General features: G+C 35.8%; 1 protein-coding gene across 2 annotated transcripts in view; it reads left to right on the top strand.

The window, feature by feature from the left end:
- LOC145300514 (integrator complex subunit 11-like) overlaps nucleotides 1-15459 on the top strand; it is a 65771-nt gene that overhangs the window by 7350 nt on the left and 42962 nt on the right. For both annotated transcript variants that reach the window (XM_080144491.1, XM_080144490.1), the window contains 2 exons: nucleotides 7251-7324; nucleotides 12886-12997. In XM_080144491.1, the coding sequence (XP_080000617.1) occupies nucleotides 7251-7324; nucleotides 12886-12997 (186 nt within the window). The remainder of the gene's footprint in view (nucleotides 1-7250; nucleotides 7325-12885; nucleotides 12998-15459) is intronic.

Here is a 15459-nt window from a genome sequence, read left to right as displayed (position 1 = left end):
GTCATAGTACTCAAGAAATTGCAACCCAAGCTAGCAGCCATTCTTGCAAAGATGTTCAATTGGTACTTTAAAGAAAAAATGCTTTCTAACACCTTGGAAAACTTCATTAGTTTGCCCAGTATTCAAAAATACTGGAGATCATTCTTCTGCATCTCAGTACAGACCAGTTAGTTTTCTGTGTGTCATGAGTAAGTTGTTTAAATTCGTGTTAAATAGAGAAATTATCAACCACCTCAGCAAAAATAACCTATTCGGTGACTAGTAATATTGTTTCTGTCTGGTGAGATCTACAATTGATGTATTGACAATAATCTAACTTAAGATCAGGGAAACTATATGCGAGGGGTTTCTCTTTGAGTAATAACTCTTGAAATATCTAAGCATTTGACAGGGTTTGGTATTAAGGTTTACTTCACAAGATTTCCAGCTATGGAATATCTGGAAATGTCTTCTCAACCATCAAATCTTTTCTCTCTGATAGTTTTATACAAGTAGTTGTCGATAGTAAATTTCTGAAGCTCAAAATATCAATGCTAGTGTGCCTCATTGATCCATCCTGTACCCAACTCTCTTCCTTATCTTCATTAATGATCTCCCAAATCACATTATAAGTTCATTCATCAACATATATGTAGACAACACTACCATCTATGGCAACACTTCAAAGGCCAACAACAACCAAGATCTTCTGGAGTCTCTCTCCTACAACTTTCAGCACATGATATAACCAAATGTTATATGGCTAATCGGAGATAGCCCAGTGTATGAGTTCGTTTTAGGTCTTTCCGATCATGGAATGCCCCAAAAAGTTCAACAGTTATTCTGGTCACCCAGAACAACTCTCACAACATGACAGTTTTCCCTGAACGTTTACACGAGGACAGGGTTTGATGAGGGTTTCCGGTTATTCTGTTTCACTAAAAAAAAGTTTGCCAATCCGGGCAGATAGGTGCAGCCACACAGCACATTGTGATTGTTTTTGTTGATCCATGCGCCACAACCCTTTACCAGCGTTGAGGTAGGCACTCTTCTTCCAGTAGATGTCCCCCTGAAAACAAAACAACTCAAATTGACTGTCTGATCTTGTAGCAATGTTAACAACCTTGCAGAAGCAATAAGTAAAAAAAATTCCAGTCATTGGTTTTCTTTTTTTATAAAAATTATATTTACAAAAACTATGTAACTACAATATAATACCAAAGATAATTTGAAATGAAAATTGAAATTTGAAATTAAATCACTTCAGAGTACACAGTTTAACACATGTCGCATCATCTGCGACCGACAGCGTTTACACCTGAAGAAACAGTCAGCCATAATTCTGAATTCAATTTTAATGTATCATAAAATCTTGATAGGTGAGATAATGACAGACACAATTAGCTGCTAAACTCCTGACTGACAAACAATATGGATTCAGGCAAGCCCGTTCAACAGCAGATATCTTAACTGTAGTTTCTGAACGTATATACCGTTCATTGGATAAAACAGGGGAGGGTAGAGCGGTGGCCCTCGATATATCTAAGGCTTTTGACAGGGTATGGCACGATGGTCTTCTAAGGAAAATTAGATCATATGGAATCACTGGAAGAATTCATAATGTAATTAAATCCTTCTTAAGTAATAGAAAAATCAAAGTTGTCCTCGACGGTCGTACATCCAAACAATACGACATAAATGCGGGAGTACCTCAGGGGTCTATCCTTGGACCTCTATTATTCCTGATATTCATAAACGACCTCCCTGATAAAATTGTTTCGGAGATGGGTATATTTGCCGATGACACCACTCTCTATAACAGATATGAGGGGAAAACAAATGAACACATATCCAAGGAAATGGCAGAAACACTAGAGGATGACCTCCAATCCGTAGTGGAATGGGGACAAAAATGGTTGGTCACATTCAATGCTGCTAAGACTAAGCTTGTTTCCTTCAATAACTACAAGAAACCTTCTCTACCACCAATAGCAATTGCCAAGAACACATTACCTGAAAGTACTTCTTTTAAACTCCTCTGCCTAACGTTTACAGGGAATATGAACTGGAATAGATACATTGAGAGCATTGCCAAGGCTGCTGCAAGGAAGGTTGGCTCCCTCTACCGTGCTAGAAAACTACTTACGCCTGACAGTATCCTATACCTCTATAAGGCAACCATTCGCCCATGTATGGAGTACTGTTGTCACATCTGGGCTGGTGCATCTGCTTCTTGTCTCTCGCTCCTGGATAGGGTTCAAAAGAGAGTCGCCAACCTGATAGGTCCTGAACTGTCATCTAGGCTTCAGCCTCTATCCCATCGATGAGATGTTGCATCCCTCTGCCAGTTCTACAAATACTTCAATGGTGAATGCTCTGACGAACTGCAAACACTTGTACCTCCCCGACGTAACTACCCCCGACAAACCCGACAAGCTACTAAGTCTCATCCCTTTACAGTAGAGATCCCTAGGTGCAAGAAAGCCTTTTACTCCAATAGTTTCTTCCCCAGAACTGCAGGTCTTTGGAACTCCCTTCCTGGATTCTGCTTTCCCAACTGCAACGATATGCAGAAGTTCAAGTGTCATGTCAACAAACATCTTTCTACTCATCTCCCTTCATAATGACCCCGCTAATTAAGTCCCTGATAGTAGCCCCCTTCTTCAAAGTGGCACTGTGCCTTGTTTGGGGTGAAAATTGAATTAAAAAAAAAAAAAAAAGAAAAAGGGGGAATCTATCTTTTCTTTCTTTCTTTTCTTTTTATATTGACACTAACAATCTGCAGATATGGATGTGGGGGAGGCCTTTGTCAGCAATAGTGTCAAGCGATGAATTAACAGCAGCAGAGGGTTTTGTTTATGCAAATACCATATATGACAAAAGTATTCAACCAGGGTTGGCTTGCGAGAGAGAAGGGTTGATGGCGTTATTTCGGCATATTTTCCAGTGGTCAACGGCTTCCTTTCAACTCGCTGTCAGCTGTCTTCTCAACTCACTTCTCTTAACTCAACTGTCTAAAATTACTCGTGCATAAGCTTATATTGCGGTGATGGGTGAGTGAATGGAGCTCTCTAGTTCAAACTAGCCAATCAGGGGTCATTATAACATATCCCTTTCTCTTCTGATTGGCCCGCTACCAACCGTGTATAAATTGCTTATCAAGGCAAAATTTCCATCTATCTATTCTCATGCCTAGTCATCCTTGGGAGATGACCTCAGGGTCAGATACTGCTCTCAATCATAGCCCAAACAACTTTCAATACCATTCTTTCGAAATCAATTATTTTCTTAGCAAAACAATGTTATTATTAACATATTATTATCAATCTCAAATCCATGAATTGAAGCAATTTTTCCTCAGTTTGGTTGCATCATCGAGCAAATCAATGGAGTCAGTAGGGCAATCGAATATTGCTCGGGATTATTCACATAATAAAAGTTCTAAGTCAGCTCTATCATAACCGTTATTAATGTAATAGGTGGTTGGTTCACATATGGTGCAATGGGGTAAAAGGTGGTTAAGTAATTTTAACACATCCTTAACTATCGTTTCATTGCCAATGCTCTGATCCCTATGGCCTTAATTGATATGAACGGCTCTCGTCTCAAAGAAGCACCCTACTTCAACAAGCTTTTTGGTCTGATCTTCACTCCTCGCCTGAAATCTGCTGCCAAAGTCACCAGAAAAATATTTACGTCATTCTACCGCTTCAGAAGATATCTCACTCTTGACGCAATCCTCTACCTGTTTAAGAGCCAAATACATCCTAAAATGAAGTACTATTGCCACATCTGGGGAGGAGATGCTCAAAGCATCCTGATCTGCTTTGATAAAGTTGAAAACCAGCTTCATAATCTGATAGGTGATTCCCTTTTCTCCTCCTTACGACCTCTTTCCCACAGGAGAGACGTTACAAGCCTGGCTCTGCTCTATCAATATTTTTATGGCAAGTGCTTGTTTATGGTTCCTTGTTGCCAAACATTCACAAAAAGCACTCATCTAGCTAAAACCACTATAAACAATTTCCCCCACTCTCTATATGTGCCTAAATCTAAATGCAAGTTCCATGAACAAAGTTTCTTTCTAAGAACTTTCTGCCTGTGGAACTCTGTTTTGCTAGCTTGTTTTTCAGCTAACAACAATATGCTTGTCTTCACATTCAATGTACACAAGTTCTTGTTAAGCCATCTCCTTAAATATTCAAATTTTACCCAATTTCTACCACTAATGATCACTTCACTATTGTCTCAGTGGCCATCGTACACTTATTAACCTCGAGTGGCTTTTGGGTCATGATAAGTAGTGACTACCTTATAAAAAAAAAGTTTGAATATGAATTATATCAGAAATTAGAATGAATGTCAAAATGAAATTTCACATTTACTTTTTTAATGTTTTTTGCAGTAAACAAAACCAATTTCAGAAGTTGAAGACAAAAACATAGAACATAACTTTAATTGCAATTTGATATTTTCTTCTAATAAAGAATTTATTTAACCCATTATGATCTGGTTGAACTAATTTGTTCAGTTGTAAATAAATGAATATACCGGCATAAATAAAGTGGGAATTGATTTAAACACGCCTTGTACATATTAGTTCAGTATCTGGGTAGATGCCAAATACCTTCAGATTGCAACTGTCCATTGCTTACATTCAGTTGCTGCCATCTAAAATTAACAGTTAATACCTTTTTAATAATCTACATCATAATTCAGGTCATAAAGGGTTAATGTGATGTTTTAGATCTTCAATTTAACTATCTATGGCACATATTCTTCAGAATTGTCTGATTTATCTCCTACTTCCTTTGTTCCAGTTTGTTATTCAAATGTTGGACCAAAAGGGACATTAGATGGTTAGCCAGCTGCTGAAATGAAAGAAACACACATTAGCAACAATGAAGGAAACAAGGAGTATATTGTTCATCTCCTTCCTCCCAGTCCATGATAGTTTCTGGTTCAAAAGCAAGAGTACTCAGGGTTCATTACCTCAGACCAGGATTGTTGAAAGGCTGTAAGTTCTTCAGAGCTCGGGACATCTTCATCACTCCCTCATCCCGACATGTCATATCAGGAACATCAGATTCAGGTTGCAAATCATATGTTAGTGTGGACTTACTTTGAGCAGCAGCGTTAGTGATCGGTGGGTCAAGAAGGAGAGCATGAACAGGAAGAGGAACACAAACTGGCGGAGTATGAATTGTCACCCTATCACCAACTGACCGAATGAATTAATGATTGGTAATTGCAGAAAGCGCCTATTCTGCAATGTGGTTTGACTGGAATGAAACCTCTTCACACGATACTGGTGGTGTGGTAGCACCTCAACAAGATGGCCGCCAAACATCCACTTCTTATCTTCACCCTGCAACAACACGTTAGACCTCAATAACAGGAGCTGAAGTTCATGAACTTTTGAATTATAGCGTTTCAACAAGGCCTTGTTGTGTTTACTGAATAATGCTTCCTTATCCTGTGCAGAGATGATCCACTCATTATGGAGATGATAATGATATGGATGGGATAGAATTCCGTCACGAATTTGGTGGTGTAACCGGATCTATGCAAGACTCAACTTCACGTTGGGCAGGGGAGTATTCTAGTACTACAGTATGGCACGAGCAGCTCTATCAGTATTCAAACTGCCATTCGCATCAACATTATAATTCTTTTCGCTGTTTTTACTCCAATCTCTGCTCAACCATTTGATTGGAGATATGTAACTGAGGAGAACTGGTGCGTCCCCCAATCCCCCCACCCCCCACACCTGGAGAAAATTTTTGAACTCTGTGCCCATGTACTTGACAGGATTGTGTTGATTTGAGTTGTCCAGACATGTTTCTGCAGTAGCTGGATACTGGTCTAACAGCACAAATATCAGATGATTGGCTGAGTTGATCTCTGAGTGCTGCTTCAAAGGTTTCTACATGCTTGACAACATCTTCAATGGCCGGCAACTGACTGGCCTTAGCCAAAATGTCTGTTTGGAGAGTCGCATTGTTGATCCCACAGGTAAACTGGTCTTTGATGGTGATCGGAGACATGTCAAAACAGCATCTAGGACAAGTGAATTCACAATCCACTGCAAGTGATCGCATACAAACTAAAAAGTCTTTCAAAAGTTCATTTTAAGCTTGAGTAAGGTTGCCGAAATTCATGTGATTGACAGCAGGGTTGATGTGTACCGTAACCTAGATTCAGTTGCCTCAAGGATTTCATCTTCTGGCATGCTGAAAAATGCTGATCTGTATGTAATCCTCACAACAACTGTTTAGGAGGTTCTGAACCTGTGTTGGGGGTATGTTGGTAACGTTCTTGTATACTCCCCAATCAATGACAAACTTTTGGAACCGAGGATGAGTCATGTTTGCCATGACAGTAGGAAATTGATTGAGGCAGAAGGAGGTTTGAAATTTGCGGAACTGGCAATGATGGACGACTCTGTCTTCAGAGAATAGGTTTGGGTGAGAGCAAGAATACCAAGTCACTAAGAACATGAAAAGCGAGACTGTCCAATGAATAAAAAAAAAATCTCTATGATCTACATACCTGTAACAAAAGTAAAATATCGTATACCAAAAATCACATTAATTGATCAAGTAGTTTTATTTCTAAATAAGAAAATCAGATTTTGTGAGCAAATGAATAGCAACAATATTGTGACACCATCTTGAAAACAAGGGAAATGATTTCAAATAACTTGCGAAATTTTAGAAAGTGATTCTTAACATGGAGACACTGGAAAAACTCAAATTTGCTTAATAATTAGTTTCTTTACAAAAATACAACTATATGATCAAATTATATGATTTTTGGAATACGATATTTTCTTTTTGTCCCAGGTACATACATCATACAGATTTTTTATTTTTGTCTTTTAATATGGGGGGAATTTTCGACAAGCACCAATATTTTTGTTAATTTTTTTTTCATGTGTTAAAAATGAAAGAAATAAGAGCAGATATTTATGAAAACAATGTTTAAGAAAATAGTTATTTTATATGTTTGTTTTAATAAAATTAGTAACAACAAAATTATGAAGTTTTGAAAGAATTTTAAAAAATCAAATTATTAATTGGCTATTTATTTGTATTTGAACTCTAGTGTTATTTTCACAATGAAGAATCCAAATAATAACGTAATTGCTATTAATCATTGAAAATTACATTGAAAAAAAAATTCACAATTTTGACATTCCTTAGTAATTGATAATAATTTATGTGACTTTTTTTTTTTTTTTTTTCAAACTTTTCTTGTTCTTATTGCAGCGACGTTTTCCAGATTTCACATACATTACAAGAACAGGCACTTTGACAGAACATTTAGATTGTGTCATTATCAGGTTAGTCGTCTCAGCTTTAGAAAATTCTTTGTATTTTCTTTTTCATAGATTAATTTTTTCATTTTTATTTCACCTTTTTTTCTCATTGAAAAAAAAAATTATTTTTCTTAAAGTTATTTTTTAGTGCTTGTTGGAATAACAAAAATTGAAAATTTAAATTTCAACTAAAAGCAATGTAATCTCTTTAATTCTCATGTTGAAATTAGTAGCATATCCAGAAATTATGAAAAATTATGAAATAGAAAATCAATTATTATTGAAAATTGTTTTTTTGAAGAAATCGCAAGTTTTACTTAAATAATAAATAGAAGAGTTTTTATGATAGCAGGGGAGATAATTAAAAAAAGATAATAGTGTGATACTGGAGTTCATAGCAGGGTTATAATGTAGAAAGGACCAGACAACCCATCCTTTTTATATTTACCAGAAAACTACCCACTTTCTGAACAGTCATGCTTTAGAACTTGAATGGATGTGAGTCAGTCAGTTAACTCTCTCCACGTCTCTTTTGTTTTATCTATATTTTTCTTTACTTATGCCATCCCCTCTACCAAATGAGTGGAAATGAAGAAAATCAAGATGATCAATTTTAGCAGAAAATCAGATCACATGCAGCAATAGCATGTTACTTTACTTACTTGTAGCAGCATCCACCCGGATTGCGTTGAACTGGTTCCAATGATGTTTACTGCATCTCGCCTCAAAGCCATCCACTCTCGTCGGTCGGCCGCAGAGTCAACAGCATGATCTAGCCATTCACGGTTACAGCGATGGACACCAAATACACGAGGACCAAACATGATCTCCATATCTGCTTTGACCGTTGCGAAGAAAAGAAAAAAAAGTCTTAAGTTGACCACCTTGGTGCTTCTTCCAAGCAGTGGGTGCATTGGGCGCCATCAATTAACGGATGAACTCATCCTCCAGCCAGCGCAGCATGTGGTCGAACCACCAGAATCTCCTTTTCAGCAGTTTTCTCCAGGCCAACGATCTTACATCTAACGTGTATGGTCGAATTATGATCCAGTTGGAGAGGCAAATGGAAGCAGTAGTGTCGAAGATTTCAAGTTTATTAAGATCCTCTCTGTGGAGTGGTTAGGTCTCATTTCTGTAGAGAAGAATTGTTCTCTGACCACATAGATCCGCAACTTTGTTGAACGTCTTACCACCTGGCGAGACCACAAACGTTTTTGAAAACGGATGAAGACTACACTAGCCAGGTTGATATGGGTGATGATTTTTTTTTCACTTGACTGGTAGCTGTAAAATTAGCACCAAGGTATATATATATTATTACTTAATTGGAATTCATTTTTGAGATGAGCATTATATATATTAATTTATTTTTATTTCGGACTATTAGTCTCATCTTTATTAATTGTTGTTTTTCATCTTTTTATAAAAAGATGAAAAACAACAACTAATAAAGATGAGACTAATAGTCCGAAATAAAAATAAATTAATATAGCACCAAGGTATTTGAAGCTTTCAACCTCTTCTACAACTTCACTATCATGAGTTAAAGCGACTCAGTCAATTGGGGCGAAGTTACCAGAGAGAATCTTCATCTTAGAAGCGCTGATTCTCATTCCAACCATTTTGGCCATGTGACTGACTTCGTCGAGTGCGTGTTGGACTTCTGTATAGGACTTGCCAAGGATTGCAACGTCGTGGGCAAAGTTGAGATTGGTGATAGAACAGCCATGCCCACTTTGACACCAGCAAAGCCAGCCAAGCTTTTCTCTAAGATTCAGTCGATGTAGTTGAATAGGATATGGGAGAGCACACATCCTTGGTGGATGCCTGTTTTTTTTTTTTTTTTTTTTTTTTACACAGTGATCACCACTTATCAAGGCCCGGAAGCCACTCAGGGATAAGGGTTATTGCAAGTACATTACGTTAGTGAGGAGATTTGCTGAAATGTTTACTTAAGGGGGCGGTTCATTAGGAATTTGTTAACATTGGACTTGAAGACATCCAAGTTGTAGTCCGGAGGGAAGCAGGCAGACGGAACAGAGTTCCACAGGCGTGCAGTTCTAAGAAAGAAGCTTTGTTCATGGAATCTGCGTTTTGATTTAGGCACAGATATAGAGTGGGGGAAATTTTTCACAGTGGATTCAGCTAGACGGGTGTTTTTCGTGAAAGATTGGCGAGGGGGGACCAGAGATTGGAGTTCAGACGAGCATCTGCCATGGAAATAACGATAAAACAAGGACAGGCTCGCAACGTCTCTTCTGTGGGAGAGAGGTTGCAGGGTAGAGAAAAGGGCATCCCCCACTAAGCCACGAAGTCTATTTTGTACTCTGTCAAGGCAGGATAGGCTGTTTTTAGCAGCTCCTGCCCAGATATGGCAACAGTATTCCATCCTTGGACATACTTGGCTTTTATATAGATAGAGAATTGCATCATTAGTGACATATCTTCTGGAGCGGTAGAAGGATCCCACCATCTTTCCAGCGACCTTGGCAACAGACTTGATGTACGTGTTCCATTTCAAATCAGGAGTAAAGGTCAAACCCAGAAGCTTGTCAAAACACGGGGTCTCACCCAGACGAGAGCCATCCATCACAATTGATGCCAGATGGGGATCAGAGCGTTGATGATGTAAGGATAGCAGTTTGGTTTTGGATGCATTAAAGGTAACCAGCCACATCTTCCCCCACTGAACCACGTGCTCGAGATCAGAGGAGAGAGAATCAGAGAGAACTTTGTCATTTACAGCCTTTGATGTGTTGCCGTAGATGGTCGTGTCATCAGCATAGATGTCAACGAATGATTTAAGTATGTGTTTAGGGAGGTCATTGATGTAGATCAGGAAGAGAGTTGGGCCCAGGATTGACCCCTGAGGGACTCCAGCATTTATATTGCAGGCCTCCGATTTTTGTCCATCTACCACTACTCTTATGAGCCTATCGGAGAGAAATGATTTAATGATTGAGAAAACATTTCCAGTTATACCGTAGCTGGAAATCTTGTGAAGTAGACCCTTATACCATACCTTGTCGAAGGCCTTTGATATGTCGAGAGCAATTGCCCTAGAAAGGAAGCCTTTGTCAAGAGATTCACTAATCCTGTGGGATATAACCGTCAGCACATCTGCGGTAGATCTTGCAGAGCGGAAACCATATTGTGTGTCACTAAGAAGGTTATTCCTGCTGAGGTGGTTGACTATTTCTCTATTTAATATGGATTCCAGCAACTTACTCATAACACACAGGAGACTTATTGGTCTGTATTGAGAGGGAGATGACTTATCACCTGAATTCTTAAATATAGGGCAAACTGATGAGGTCTTCCAGGGAGTCGGAAAGCACTTCTCCTTAAGGCAGCGCTTAAATAGTTTCGTAAGTATGGGACGATGAAGGAATTGGATTCTTCCCCATAGCACCTCACTCTAGTTCGGGTGTGCAAGTAGTATGTCTTGATGAGGTTGGGAACCCATCATGGCAGATTAAGTCCCAGAGACTCCTGTGATCCACCAAGTCAAAGGCTGCAGTGAAATGAAGTAGATGACGTTAGGTTGTTGATAGGCCCACTGCTGCTCTAGAATTCGCCTGAGGGAGAAAATTTGAGTTTATTTAAATTTTCATGGCATAAAAGTTAGTATTTTCTACTCATAAAGCCCTTTATGCAATAAAAGAAAAACAAAGATTATATAAAGGATAATTTTTATTCACATACATCAACATATCCTGTGTTCAACATCTGGTATAACATAATGATGGTGAATGTGAATGGGACAGTTGTGCCTGGTGTTTTTTAACTACTGCTACAATACGTGGGCAAACAGAGAGAGAGAGAGAGAGACACTCTTCATTCTTTTTCAATATTTTAAAGTCTTTCACATTTTTATTTTTAATTTTGTTTAGGTAAGACATTCCCTGTTCAGATAGGTACGAAGTTGAGAATTGCAGTAAGATTTTTATGGCATTTTTTACTTAGAGTTAGAATTGAGCGGTTTCATCATGATTAAGAAATTAAAGATTTTTATTAAACAAAATGAAATTAAATGGCTTCTAGCTATTATCTCTTCACGGCACATCAGTAATCATTCTGCGGCACACTAGTTGAGGACCACTGCATTAGGGTATTATAATATTGCTGAGAGGGACGTAATTGGACTGTACCAAACTTTATTGTTTTATATCAAGTTTTCAGAGAACGTTGGAACTGAAAATATTATTTCTTTTGGACATTTTATTTTATCTGTAAATGATGTTTCCATCAGCTATTTTGTGTTTATTATTCCCATCTCTCACTTAGATCCTTTCCATCTCAAATGACCAGCTAAGTTAATTTCTTATGACATTTACGTTTATGTTTCTTATATTTGTGTTTGGACTCAAATAATTATTTTGGTACCTGTACAGTTTAATCAAGGCATTAAAAAATGAAAATATCAAAAAAAAGTTTGAATTATACATATCCGTTATGAAATGAAGTTCTCTGAAAAAAAATTTCACTTAATTTCATCAAGTAGTTTTTTTTTTTAAACATCGAAAAAACAATTTGTTATGATACTGAGCAAAAGGTTCGATTTTTAGGAAGAAAAGCTAGTATTAAAGATGGGAAGGGAGTGTCGGCGCTTTAAGTTGAGTTATCTCCCCGTGGCATGTTCAAATAATTCAAAGATGGCTGTCTTCAACGTGCTGTCATAAAAATGTTTTTCTGCTGTAAAAAAAAAAAACTACTCAATCAAATTAAGTGAAATTTTTTTTCGGAAATCTTCAGTCCAACACGGATACGTACAATATAACTTTTTTCGATGTTTTCATTTTTTAATGTCTTGATTGAACTGTACAAGTGACATTATTTCATATGATATAAAAAAAAGAGAAAGATATTGTTTCGTTTCGCTGACTTCTTTTTGTTTGCCCTATTCTTGGTTCATTGAGTATTGTATGAAGACACTTTTGGGTAAACCGAACAATATGATGTAATATGAACCATATGATGTAATAAAATTATTCTACATATATGTAGACCTTAGTCATTGTGTTCCGTTATTTTTGCCGTCCATGCGCTTTTCTTGGTTACTTCATGACGATGCTGATCTAAATCTAAGACATGTTATATAAGCCATAACTTTCATGGCTGACATATCATTTCTCATTTATTTTTTTTATTATATGTTACAAGAATGTGGGGAGATACTGCCAATCTCATAGAGTCATAAGATTCTGCGTAGGGGACTTCCCCCGAATTAAGTTCTCTCGGCTTGTACTGTTATAGATGAATTGCTGTATTGTGAAAGTAAATGTTTTAGGTAGTAATGTGGTAATATATGTTAGTAATTTCCACATGACAATTAAGTAGATAACATTGCTTTTAGATGAAATTTAAATTTTTGATTTATTGTTATTATTCCAAAAAAGCACCTATTCTTTTTAAACCACTTAGACATTGAATTTTCTTCTCTTAATGAAATTTATGGTGATTTTGGTTGGATACATTTATGTAAAATTGAATAAACCAACATCTTTATTCCCCCTTCTTTTTCTCCCTTTCCTTCCCGCTCCTCCATGTTCAGTCATCTTTTTTTATTTATTTTTTCCCTCCAGTCACTTTCATTTGGATCATTGTGGTGCTTTACCTTATATGTCCGAAATGGTTGGATTCAACGGACCCATCTTCATGACTCATCCGACAAAAGCCATCTGCCCCATTTTATTAGTAAGTTACATAACTTTCTATATCACTTCTTGTAGTACAAGCATTTATTTGGATGCTTGTAAAATCTCTGACCAATCTCTATATCAGTAAAATCGTGTAACCACTTTTCCTGTGTGCGTTTGTGTTTTTCATTTGTGATTTATATATATTTTTATTATTTACTGTTAATTATTTATTGAAATAAAAAATTTCAATAACATAAAATACTATAACAAATATTTTTAAAAATAGTTTAAATTACGAATTTAATTTCATTAGGATTTGTTTCTGTATATTCATGAGAAAGTCAGCCATTTTAAAAGTTTGTTAATAGTTGAAAAAAATAAAAGAATGGATTACTTTTTAACTCTTAAAAATTTTAAAACATTTAAACTGTCAAATAGAAAATTATTCAAACTGGCAGCGCTTATTCAGAATTTCCTGCTGTAAGCAAAAAACAAAATAAAAAAATCTGTTTTATGTACGGAAATGTAATGGAAAGAAAATATTGTGCACCAAAAATCATGCAAATTGATCAAGTAGTTTAATTTTTATAAAGAAAACCATTTTTAACCGAATTTGAGTTTTTCCAATACTCCTCTCTTTATGTTAAGAGTGTTTTTTTAAAACTTTAATTTGGAGTTAACTCCTTTGTTCCTCCAGAATATTTTCAAGATGGCACCGTAATAGTTTAGCTATAAAGTTTGATTTTTTTGTTTAAAAATAAAACAACTTGATCAATTTACCTGATATTTTTGGTGTACCATGTTTTCTTTTTGTTATGCATACGTACATCATACATATTTTTGTTTACTTTTTTATTTCATGAAACACAGGGATTCTGAATAACTGACTTCCAACTTCTTATATATTAAAAGACTAACAAGCTGCCCGACATTGTCCAGTCGTAAAATAAGCTTAAATATATTATTTTAATTTATACTGATTTTGTATTTATTATTATAGAACAATTCTCTTTTGATTTATTTTATTGACTATATTATTGATTTTGATCTATTTTACCCAATATATATAATAATTATTTGAAAAGTTAAAAAAATTTTTTGATGCCATCAGCTGGAATTGAAACCAAAATATTCAGCGCTCCAGCCATAGTCATTATTTGTCGTTACCATCTGAGCTATCACCAGATGATTTGAAAAAAGGCTAAAAATCTAAAAATTAATATATGTTCAGAAGTTAGTTGATTTACTCCTGCCAAGGTCAAATGTTTTTTTTTTTTAATTTTAACCCCTTAGCATCTATTTTTACAGACTCAAACCCAAATCTAAAGTGTTCCCGAGGTCCAAATACACTATATATCAAGTTTCAAGTTTGTAGATCAAATATTCAGAGAAAAGTTTGGTAGAGATGTTTTGCACACACATCAATAAGGTCATATATATATATAGACATCCAAAAACGGTAAAACATTTCTATTTTATTATTAAATAATATTTAATAATAAAAATTAAAAATATATATATATATATATATATATTTATTTATTTTTATTATTAAATATTATTTAATAATAAAATGGAAATGTTTATATATATATATATATATATATACTAGCATTTCGGCCCGGCATTGCCCGGGTGTTTGGATGTGTCTGTTGAACAAAAAACAAATGTGGAAGTAGGAAGGCAGGCTCGAACCCGTACCGCGAAGGAGGAAAAGAACGGGGTAAAAACCTAAAGATTTTAATGTTTTTAGCCAATTTTTCGATATTTGTCATATGAAAGGTCGAACTTCAAAACGATACTGATCTTGGTAAAATCTGTCGCCTCTATTGAAAGTTTTAGGCAGACATGCAAACATACATACATACATTTATATTTTGGTAACTAAAAATTTTCGACCCAAACTGATGAAAAAGCTTGCCCTATCTTTGAATACCGTTTATGTAAAATTTCAAACATTTAGACCAGAAATTGTCTGATTAATTTGGAAGAGACCACAGAGGTCAATTTTTTTTTAACTTTAACCCCTTTTTTGACACCTTAACATTTATTCTTTTGGGCTCAAATCAAGTTATTAAATTGGATCCATGTCCAAGGAACCTATATCTAAAATTTCACATGTTTAGACCCAAAATGGTAGGAGGAGTTTGGTAGAGTTCTCAAAGGTCAAATCATTGAACTTGGACCTCTTAATCGCCAAATTTCTGTCCGAAAACCAATCACATCGATTTTCCCAAATCTCAGTACCCTGTATATCAAATTTCGAATCTGTAGGCTTAAAATTGACAGAGTTATTGCGTAGGGAAATGTACACAGACGCACAGACACTTTCACTTTTATATATATATAGATATATATATAAAAATATTTCCATGTGTTAGAATGTTTTCATCCTAAATTTTATACAATTATGCATGGTGTAGAAAATATGCATAAAAAGAATTTAAAAAGATTTTTCATGGTACAAAATTTTATAAATGTCCTAAAGAAAATGATTAGAGTCATGTTGAGTTAGGG

Source organism: Euprymna scolopes, chromosome 2 (assembly GCF_053919585.1).
Source record: "Euprymna scolopes isolate OS-2025 chromosome 2, ASM5391958v1, whole genome shotgun sequence".
Lineage (NCBI taxonomy): Eukaryota > Metazoa > Mollusca > Cephalopoda > Sepiida > Sepiolidae > Euprymna > Euprymna scolopes.
The sequence above is the reverse complement of the archived record's forward strand: the minus strand, read 5'-3'. Positions and strand labels throughout refer to the sequence as shown.